Source organism: Bufo bufo, chromosome 4, assembly GCF_905171765.1.
Source record: "Bufo bufo chromosome 4, aBufBuf1.1, whole genome shotgun sequence".
NCBI lineage: Eukaryota > Metazoa > Chordata > Amphibia > Anura > Bufonidae > Bufo > Bufo bufo.
The window spans coordinates 155,814,940-155,826,472 of record NC_053392.1 but is presented as its reverse complement, the minus strand read 5'-3'; the positions used below and the strand labels follow the sequence as shown (position 1 = coordinate 155,826,472).

The following is an 11,533-nucleotide window of genomic DNA, read 5'->3' as shown; positions in this document are numbered from 1 at the left end:
CTTTGAGTAGCTGAAACATCCTGGCTGGGATACCATGCTGCTTTCTTGATGGTACTGTATACTGCAACACACTTCAACTATGAAGTTGAGATATGTAAGCTGCAACCTGCCTCAGATTTAACCACAGAGTGTAAAAGAGTCATGGAAAACAATTGTGCTTAGAAATGAATTTACTTTTACACAGGCTGGAAATTTCACATGCCTGCAATCTCCCGAATGTGCGCACGAGCACAGTCATCACTACACCAAGATTGACGCATAGAGGAAAAAAATGTTTGTCATGAGTGTGTCAATTATTGACGACAGCTCTTTGCGGTTGTTTGCGGTGGGTTAAACGGGGAGTTTGGTCTGTCACTGTGAAGAGGGCGTAAACCTTACACTACCTGATCGATACAACATCATACCTGATCGTATACACACACTGGAAAGGAGGACTTTTTGCCAAGCCCTTGGGTGCAGGGAACAACTAATTTGCCTATGTTTAAATGTCAAAATTCTGCACATTTGATTGCTTAATTATATGATGCATCCCATTGCCATACAGACATCAGGTTTTTGCCAAGTGTGCTCTGCTTTTCATTTATGTCCACTTGTATGATTGTTTCAATAAAGTAGATATATTTTATGGCATGTGTGACACCTCATCCTTTGTTTATAGGTAATATTGCAGTTTACCTGGCAGTTCCCACTTAAAAACGTTTATTGGCAGGCCTGTGATTTGTAGGTTTTTCAAATGGTATAAGTAAATCAATAAAGAACAACGCAAATAAACTAAGTAAAGTTTTAAATTAACATTTATTCATCACACACTTCTAAGATCACTAATATCTTAAGGTTGTTCTCTTCAGGTACAGCAAATATATTTAAAAAAAAAGTTTATCAATTGCATCTGTAAAACTTTTTTTTACTTTTCGTTTAAAACATCACCTTGAATAACAAAAAAGCTAATTTAACAGAAGACTCTTCTCATACAATTCAAGTAAAGTGAATTTTTCATAAAACTCCTTCAATTTCAAACAGTACATTTTCAAATATACAAGTATTTCTAAAACCCGATTCTTACAATGTAAAAAATAAAAAGTCAGCTGAAAAGTATTTTTTTTGCATTTTTAGCAGAGACATCCTTCCCAAAGGAAAGTTGAGAAAAGGCACTGTGTGGTTCAAAAATATAAAATACAATCTGCAAAGAGTCACATTTAATCTACGAACAAATAGCACCATTCAGCACTGAGTATCCGTGGTGGACAACCTGACATTTTTGGTTTTGAAGGATAAGTTGATTCCGTCAGGGCCCACTTCATGAGATTATATCTTCCACATGGTAACAGTATAACTTCATAGCTGAAGCTAGCAACAATTTTTGGATTATAAGAAACAAAGAAAATCTTATGAAATCCCACAACCTCACTAGAGCAATGTTACCCATGTAGACTAGAATGGAAGAAAACACATTTCTCAGAGGATCAGAGATTTAAAACTGATACAACAGATTCTGGTAGGTCCATTATTTAACCTACCTGTCAGTTACAAAAATTCAACAATTCTGGTAACTTTTTAAAACATTAAAAGAGGTGAACATCAGGACAACTCCCATTATTAGTCAGAAAGCCACTAACAAAAAATAACCCTCATTCTGGAGGACAAGGACAATCCATATATTTCAGCGTTGGCCAACCGTTTGAATGGCTGCAATGTAACACTACTGTATTTATGACTAGGCACAGCTTTTCCCAGCTGATTGAGGTTATTCTGAGTTTCTGAAGATTTGTGTCAATCATCTGATTGCCAGGTAATCTTGATGAAATAAAACCAACCCTTTATTTATTTTTTTATGTACTCATACCCATCTTTTTTCCCCCTCTGTTTATATTCAAAATAGCTGTATACTCAAAGCATAAGGAAGATGTCAACAGATATTCTGAACTACTATTTGGACCTTAGAATACATACAAAACAGGTTGGAAAGTTGTGTTTTCATTATATATTTTTTATTTTTTTTTTTTTATTTTTTTTTTTTAATTCTAAACATAAGTTAATAAACATTTTTTTTCCTTTGTTTCCGCCCTAAAATCCCCAGGCAAGTCTACAGAAGTAGGACATAAATAGAATATATATATATATATATATATATATATATATATATATATATATATGATAAAAAGTAATTGTAGGGTGAGACATATAAGGGTTTACAACTTTTTGGATGGTTTATTAATCTAATTATTCATTTTATTCTACCTATAAACATCTATGCTTCTTGGAAGAATGATACTATTTTTCTGAATAAATATCTGCTTTGAAATAATGTTCATGTCTAGGGATGAGCAAATCGTCTTCAGATGAAACATCCGAAGTTGATACGCATAAAACTTTGTTTCAATACTGTACCACTTGTTTCAATACCAAAGTACCACTTGGAACCGAACCAGAGTTCAGGAAATAGTTTTTTACAGTAGAAATCAATTTATGAAGTTATTACGTGAAGTCTCGCAAGACTTCGCGAAGTAATAACTTCGACTCATTGGAGCCAATACATTCTAATACTGTATGGAGCACTCGCTCTGTACAGTATTGAAACAAAGTTTTATGCGAAAGGACTTCGGATGTTTCATCCAAAGTCAATTCGCTCATCCCTATTCATGTCAATATCATTCTGTTCATTTTTTGTCGCCAAAATTTTATTGACAGCCATTTAAAGGCCATGTACACTTTTGGGGGCATTTTTTATGATTGCATTTACTCATTTTGGGCTGAATTTTTTTTTTAATAGTTTTTTTTAAATTAAAAATATTAAGCCATTCTGTCTCAAAGGGTTAACTGTTTGTCTAGCCAAGTTAATCTTACTTTCACTTCAAGCTGGTTATCGAATAACCCTTATCTTTAAATTACTAAAATGTCTTAAACACTTATTTAAGTCACAGTCTTATCAGTAAGATAAGAATTGAGCTATAATGAGTGTTTAGGAGGTCAGAGCTGCTTTATGGAACAGAGTGAAAACAGACAGCATGCTGCTAGAGAATCTCAAGGCTGTACAGAGAATAGGGCTCAACATTTTTAATAAAGACCAATTAAAAAATATATTTTTTTAGCTCAAAATGAATACAATGCAATTATTAATAAAATGCCCCCAAGTATGCACATAGCCTTTAGGTCTCCCTAAAATATAAAAAAAGACTAAGTAACACTTCTGAATTACATACATTTTAGAAATAACATTTAAGACATTCTTCTATCAATTGTGTGTGATAAAAATTTGTGTCAGTTTAAGTGGAATGGATATGATTTTTAAAAGTTCAATGAGTTACATATAGTCATGTATGCATCCTATTAATATTCTGGTCCATTAGTTCTGGATTATTACTGTAACTTCAGGTGTATATTAGGTTTTATAGGCTTGGAAAAAGTTTAATAAAAAAAATACACATATGGATATGGAAATTTTTTGCATAAATTTGCAGATTCAGGAGTGGTTATTTGGGTGGCACTTGCCTCCTTCCCTCTTTGAAAGCCTATAACATAAGGTCTGCAGATACGATCAAATGATTTGCTAGAAAATTAGCAAAATGGAAATGTGAGGTATCTTTACACTATTTTTACAAAAATATTTAATGTTTCAAAATTGGTCATCTGCACTGATAATAAATGTCCATTTTATTTATGGACACTAGGGATCTGTAAAAAAAACATATGGGTTTACTTTACATTATATTACAATTTGCATATTTTGTTGGCACATGAAAACCCCCTTTTTAAATTAAAACAGTAGTAAATACTCTCATCTGAAAAAACTTCTATAAATAAAAATTATCAGAAAAAGGCCAAGGCTTTGCTGGTAGGTCAAAGAGCTGATAACATTTAAGGATCAATAAAAGACACTGCAATATATCTGGTGCCATTGGTAACGGGAAGTCCCTCATGTAGGTGTGTGAGTCGACCTGGGTGCATGAAGCTCCAGCCTTTCCTTGGGGAATCAATAGAGCAGTTATACCTGGTAAATCTACATCCTCCACCCTGAAAAAAGACAGAAAGAAGTATGAGAAAGATATTTCACAACAGCTTATTAGTTTGTCGTATTACACTTTAATGGGTATTCTGGTTATTTTAAGTTATTCCCTATCTACAAGAAAATGGAATAGCTTAATTACCCCTAACCTCTCACTTCTCCCTGGTCTGACAAAGTGTTAAAGGGAATCGGTCACCAGTTTTATGCTGCCCTGATTTTTAAATCCTGCCAATGAGTCCTGATATTCATAAGCCCCTGGCTATCTCTGGCCACCTGCTAAAATCAGCAGTGGGTGCTGGGAGCTCATGAATATCAGGGTCATCAGCATGTACTCAAGCTGCTCAATACAAGATTTTATATATATATATATATATATATATATATATATGTTTGAAAAAGGCTCAAGTGTAGGGCCGAAACGTTGCACCACCTGGGTGAATAAAGGTTCACTTACTTTTATCTTTTGGAGTGCCGCCCGTTTTTTCTGGAGATATATATATACACACACACACACACACACAGTGGATATAAAAAGTCTACACACCCCTGTTAAAATGTCAGATTTCTGTGATGTAAAAAAATGAGACAAAGATAAATTATTTCAGAACTTTTTCCATCTTTAATGTGACCTATGAACTGTACCACTCAATTGAAAAACAAACTGAAATAGTTAGGTGGAGGGAAGAAAAAACATAATGTGGTTGCATAAGTGTGCACACCCGCTTATAACTGGGGATGTAGCTGTGTTCAGAATTAAGCAATCACATTTAAAATCATGTTAAATAGGAGTCAGCATACACCTACCATCATTTATAGTGCCTCTGATTAACCCCAAATAAAGTTCAGCTGCTCTAGTTGGTCTTTCCTGAAATTTTCTTAGTTACATCCCCCAGCAAAAGCCATGGTCCACAGAGAGCTTCCAAAGCATCAGAGGGATTCTCATTGTTAAAAGGTATCAGTCAGGAGAAGGGTACAAAAGAATTTCCAAGGCATTAGATATACCATGGAACACAGTGAAGACAGTCATCATCAAGTGGAGAAAATATGACACAACAGTGACATTACCAAGAACTGGACGTCCCTCCAAAATTGATGAAAAGACGAGAAGAAAACTGGTCTGGGAGGATACCAAGAGGCCTACAGCAACATTAAAAGAGCTGCAGGAATATCTGGCAAGTACTGGCTGTGTGGTACATGTGACAACAATCTCCTGTATTCTTCATATGTCTGGGCTATGGGGTAGAGTGGCAAGATGAAAGCCTTTTCTTACGAAGAAAAACATCCAAGCCAGGCTACATTTTGCAAAAACACATCTAAAGTCTCCCAAAAACATGTGGGAAAAGGTCTGATGAAACCAAGGTTGAACTTTTTGGCCATAATTCCATAATTGTTTGGTGCAAAAACAACACTGCACATCACCAAAAGAACACCATACCCACAGTGAAGCATGGTGGTGGCAGCATCATGCTTTGGGGCTGTTTTTCTTTAGCTGGAACTGGGGCCTTAGTTGAGCTAGAGGGAATTATGAACAGTTCCAAATAACAGTCAATATTGGCACAAAACCTTCAGGCTGAAAGCTGAACATGAAGAGGAACTTCATCTTTCAGCATGACAAAGTATTAGTTTAAGGGTGTGCACACTTATGCAGCCATATTATTTTATTTTTATATTTTTTCTTCCCTCTACCTAAAAGATTTCAGTTTGTTTTTCAATTGAGTTGTACAGTTTATAGGTCACATTAAAGGTGGATAAAGTTCTGAAATGATTTATCTTTGTCTCATTTTTGTACATCACAGAAACCTGACATTTTAAGGGGTATGTAGACTTATATATATATATATATATATATATATATATAAATAAAAGAAAAAAAGTATGGCAGCACCGTCCTTGATGAAAACAGATGAAGGGTGCACCAGCCCAATATGGATATAAGCCAATCTAGATACACAAAAAATTTAAAAACGGGCAGCACTCCAAAGGATAAAAATAGAAAAAATACTTTATTTACCCACAGGGAACATGCGACATTTCGGCTCTATACAGGAGCCTTCCTCAAGCCTTGAGGAAGGCTCCTGTATAGAGCCGAAACGTCGCATGTTCCCTGTGGGTAAATAAAGTATTTTTTCTATTTTTATCCTTGAGGAAGGCTCCTGTATAGAGCCGAAACGTCGCATGTTCCCTGTGGGTAAATAAAGTATTTTTTCTATTTTTATCCTTCGGAGTGCTGCCCGTTTTTAAATATTTTATATATATATATATATATATATATATATATATGTACACAAACACGCTTTTTTTTATATGTATATATTATAGATATATAGCATAGTCATATATAGTTTATTACTACTATTATTTTTGAAGTGTACCTTTAAATGAAACAATAGTATTTTCAATGGAATCTATTTGCTGTGAACCCACAGAGGGCAACAAAACATTACCTGAAAATCTGTGTCCTTTTTGTTGAGTGCTATGTTGATTGTAAAAGTTGAAGCATCATGGTGAGGTCTCAAGTAAGACTGTCGATTTGGAGTATATTTGACAACGAAATTAAGCAATGCATGTCCCTAAAGAATGCAGAAAAATGTGTCAAACATTAAAAGGAGTTGTCTGGTTAAAAAAAAAAAGTTACAAAAATTGTAGAATGTCAAGTTAATAAATACAGTACAACCATACATTACATGTACAATTGATTTTTCTGAGAACAGTCTAATGCATTACTTTCCAATAGGCCAATAAATAAGAGCAAAGTTTCGGGTTACACTGCAATCTGCCGACTGCACTGTCATTTGAGGGCTGCGGTCACAGTAAAGTAACCAGCAGATGTGGTCTCACTGTGTGGCATTGTTGTAGCACCCTGCTACAATGATCCATCACACCGTAATTTGTAAAAGCCAGCAGGAGAGCGCTCTTCTTTATGTGATAATTTCCCAGCCAGCAGGGGGCACTAAATGTGAATTAACCCCTTCTAGCCCTGACAGCTTCAGAAAGGAATTAATTAACTTTTTTTTATTTATAATAAAAAAAAAAGTACCAAGAAGATAAAAAAATAAATCAATAAAAAAAATAAAAAAATAAAGCAGAAAAAAATATATAGCATTAGTTGCTAGTTTTAGCAGACTTTGAATGCATACACACATTTTCCCCCTTTCGTCTTAAAAAATAAATAAAAAATTATTCGTTTTAGCAATAGAATAGTGGACTTTGCGTGTAAAATGTACAAACATACACATTTTTATTTTTCCTTAAAATTTTTCAAAATTTAGAAATGTTTTGTCTTGAAATCTTTTTTAACAAAAAAGAAAAAATATAAATTTTTCATAATTTTCACAGCTTTTAATTTTTTTTTAAATCTTTGTCATCCAAAGACACAATCAAAAGTCTAAGTGTCCCTTGAAAAAACAAGATTTTTGTGGACTCACCTGTAAAATCTCTCTCGCTGAGTTCATTGGGGGACACAGGACCATGGGTATAGCTGCTGCTACCGCTAGGAGGCAACACTAGGCTAAAAAGTGTTAGCTCCTCCCGCTGGCTATATCCCCTCCAGCCTGGAGAGAACATATCAATTTGTGCACAAGCAGTAGGAGGAAAAGAAATCAGAAATGAAATAACATAACAATAACCAGTGGGTCTGAACCCAAAACTGAGAACCCTACAAGTTAATCAACTGCCGTCACCTGCGGTAAAATTAGAAACAAAAACAATGGGTGGGAGCTGTGTCACCCAATGAACTCAGCGAGAAAGCGATTTTACAGATGAGTCCACAAAAATTGTGTTTTCTCACTCGTATCACTGGGGTACATAGGACCGTGGGACGTCCCAAAGCAGTCCATGGGGAGGGAGAAACCAAACTCCCATGGAAGTCACAGCTGCGGGAGTCTAAGACACCGCAGCCCGCAAGACCTTGAGGCCTAGAGCAGCATCTGCCAATGCAAAGGTATGCACCTGATTGAACTGGTGAACGTGTGCAAGGAAGACTAGGTTGCCGCTTTACAAAACTTTAAAGCGGAAGCCTGGTGGAAATGGGCCCAAGATGCGCCCACCACTCTGGTCGAATGAGCGTAATACGGAGGGGCAGAGCCTTGCCCCGGGAGTGATACACCTTTGCAATTGCCAAGCGGATCCACCTGGCAATCATTTCTTTGGAGGCTGCCAAACCCTTGCGAGGACCCTCAGGAATAACGAACAGTGAGTTGGTACGTAAAACGACTGAAGCGGATAAATAAATCCACAGGGCACGAACCACGTCAAGCTGGTGGAGGGCCCTTTCCCTTTGATGTGAAGGCGAGGGACAAAATGAGGGGAGAATGATGTCCTTGTTAACATGGAAGGCGGAGACTACCTTGTGAAGAAAGAAAGGCACAGTGCGAAGCACCGCCTTATCTTGGTGCAGATTCAGAAAGGGCTACCTACATGAGAGTGCCGTCAATTTCGACACCCGCCTGATGGAGGTAACCGCCACTTTCCAGGAAAAAAGGCAGAGAGAAACTGTGTCAAGAGGTTCGAAGGGAGCTGATTGGACAGAACCAAGCACAAGGTTCAAATCCCAAGAGGGTAAAGGGGAAGAAAGGTCTTAACCAGGGACTTTTGCTACAGAGGCCGCTAGAAAAAGATTGCAAGCGCTGACACCAGCCCCTTTAAGGAAAATGAGAGGATTGTGGGAAGGGAGAAAGAGAGCAGAGCGAGGCGATGGTCCGCACAGAAGAGCAGCAAAGACTTCCAAGTCCTGTGATATATCTTGGACGACGTCGGCTTCCTGGCCTTAATCATGGTGCGAATGACCCCATCGGAGAAACCCTGCCGCTTCAGAATGATGGTTTCAATAGCCACGCCGTCAAACATAGCGATTCTAAATGTTGGTGGAAGACAGCTCCCTGAAAAAGGTCATCCCTCAGCGGAAGCGACCATGGAGCGTATCCTAGAAGGATAAGAAAGCTTGTGGTTGATCATGGATGCCATCCGATCCACGTCCGGACGGCCCCAATGGAGACATATGGCGTCAAACACCTCTGACCCCGGCCCACAGTCTTCTGGCTGAGGAAGTCCGTCGTCCAATTCTCCACTCCTGGACTGTAGACTGCCTATAGCGATGGTACATAATCATGCGCCCAGAGTTTTGCCGACTCCGCCATCACCGCCCAACTGCGGGTTCCCCCCTGGTGGTTGATGTCCAACTGGATCCAGACCGGCAGTCCACTCAGGAAAGGAGTCCAATGAAGCAGGGACAAATGAATGGCCCAAAGTTCTAGGATGGGCAGTCTGGATTTCAACAGAGACTATTTGCCTTGGACTGTCCGAGGTGGGAAGATTCCGCCCCATCTGAGTAGGCTGGCATCCGCGGTGATGATTGACCATGAGACCTGGAGCGAGGATTTGCCGGATACCAAAGCTGGGGTCAAGAGCCACCACCTGAGTTACGACCACACCTGCAGAGGAAGGGGGATGGTATGGTCAAAGGAACTCTGTGTCTTGCTCCAGGATGAAAAGATCGCCTGCTGGAGAAGACGAGTGTGAAATTGCACAAACAGAAGCGCCTCGAAAGAAGACACCAAAATTTGCATGCCAAACTGGATCAACGGATGTCTGCACCGGAGGAGAAGACCAACTGACCTCTGATAGCCGCTTGTCCGAGGGGAGGCAGACTGTTGCCGCGGCCATGTCAAGAATCACGCTGAGGAAAGTAATCCGCCTGCTGGGAAGCAGTGCAGACTTTTGGAAGTTCACCAGCCAGCCGAAACATGCCAGGGTGTCCAGGATGATTAGTAAACTGTCCTCGTTCTGACCAAAGGTAGCAGCCTTGACGAGGATGTTATCCAGATAGGGAGATCAGGGTGATGCCCCTGGAACGGAGAAGGGCGAGGAGAGGAGCGAGCACTAGAGATGGCCTTACGGTTCGACCGGTGGTAGTTTTGCAGCGAACTTTTCTCGTTCCCGATTCACTGAACATGCTAACATCTGACGAGGTTCGCATGCACCATATTCTTTTGCATTGCGTCGAACTTTGACCCATGACACATCCATCAGGTGGGACAGGACAGTCAATTGAGACATTTTAGCACATGGACACACCCCCACCCTATAACAGAACCCGATCTGGCAGCCATTTTACATTCTGTGTTCTGCCAGTGTAGGGAGAGGTTGCTTTGTGGATCAGACTGTTAGGGACACCAAACACTAGCTAATAGGGCCACAAAAGTCCTTTTAAAGGCTGGTATAGGTGTGCTATCGATAGGTGTGATATACTGAGGGGTGTGATCTACTGATAATATACTTTCTATGTTAGAAAGTATATTATAGTGCATTTGTATTGTGCAGCAGTTGTCTACGGTTCTGCTGCGATACGCAGCTATATAGAGGGACAAACGCTATTGGAATAACTAATTCAAACTGGTGTGATATACCTGTTGCCCCCAAAAAAACTGATTGAGGTGTGTGATATGCCTGCTTCCACAAAATACTGACTGAGGGGTGCGATTTTCTTGCTTCCACCAAATATTGATTCAAGGGTTCTATATACCTGTTTCCACAAAATACTGATTGAGGGGTGCAATATACCTGCTTCTACAAAATACTGATTAAGGGGTTTGATATAACTGCTTCCACAAAATACTGATTGGCGTGCAATATACCTGTTTCCACAAAATACTGATTAAGGGGTGCGATATACCTGCTTCTATGAAATACTGAGTAAGGGGTTCTATATACCTGCTTCCACCAAATACTGATTGAGGGGTTTGATATACCTGCTTCCACAAAATATTGATTGAGGGGTGCGATAGAGCTGCTTCCACCAAATATTGATTGAGGGGTGCGATATAGCTGCTTCCACCAAATATTGATTGAGGCCTGCGATACACCGGCTTCCACAAAATACTAAATGAGGGTTGCGATATACCCACTTCTACAAAATACTGATTAAAGAGTTCTATATACCTGCTTAAACTAAATACTGATTGAGCGGTGCGATATACCTGTTTCCACAAAATACTGATTGGTGGGTGGGATATACCTTCTACAAAATACTGATTAAGGGGTCCTATATACCTGCTTCCACAAAATACTGATTGAGGCCTGCTATACACCGGCTTCTACAAAATACTGATTGAGGGGTGCGATATACCTGCTTCTACAAAATACTGATTAAGGGGTTCTATATACCTGCTTCCACAAAATACTGATTGAGGGGTGCGATATACCTGCTTCTACAAAATACAGATTAAGAAGTTTTATATACCTGCTTCCACAAAATACAGATTGAGGGGTGCGTCCTGAACTTAGTCGTGCAGCGATTCGTTACCAAATACCCCGGGGTCTAGGGCATCTTGCGGCAGGCCAGGAAAATCTCTGGCCATTTTAGAAGATCTTACACGGCCATGGCTCGCGTTGCTGACTTTCAGCGGCAACAGCACATGCCCTTTAGACGTCTGATTTGTGACAGCCCGACGCACTGGAACTCCACCTTGTATATGTTTGATAGGCTGCTCCAGCAGCAACGTGCCGTTAACGACTACCTGTACTAACGCTGCA

The 11,533-nt window shown here is 39.2% G+C and overlaps 1 protein-coding gene across 2 annotated transcripts in view; it reads right to left on the bottom strand.

Annotated features, from left to right (window-relative positions):
- Positions 1–2,967: 2,967 nt before the first annotated feature.
- The window catches only part of PLOD2 (procollagen-lysine,2-oxoglutarate 5-dioxygenase 2), a 185,880-nt gene continuing 177,314 nt past the window's right edge, over positions 2,968–11,533 (bottom strand). For both annotated transcript variants that reach the window (XM_040428046.1, XM_040428047.1), the window contains 2 exons: positions 6,448–6,573; positions 2,968–4,011 (listed from right to left, as the gene is read on the bottom strand). In XM_040428046.1, the coding sequence (XP_040283980.1) occupies positions 3,856–4,011; positions 6,448–6,573 (282 nt within the window). In that variant the 3' untranslated portion in view covers positions 2,968–3,855. The remainder of the gene's footprint in view (positions 4,012–6,447; positions 6,574–11,533) is intronic.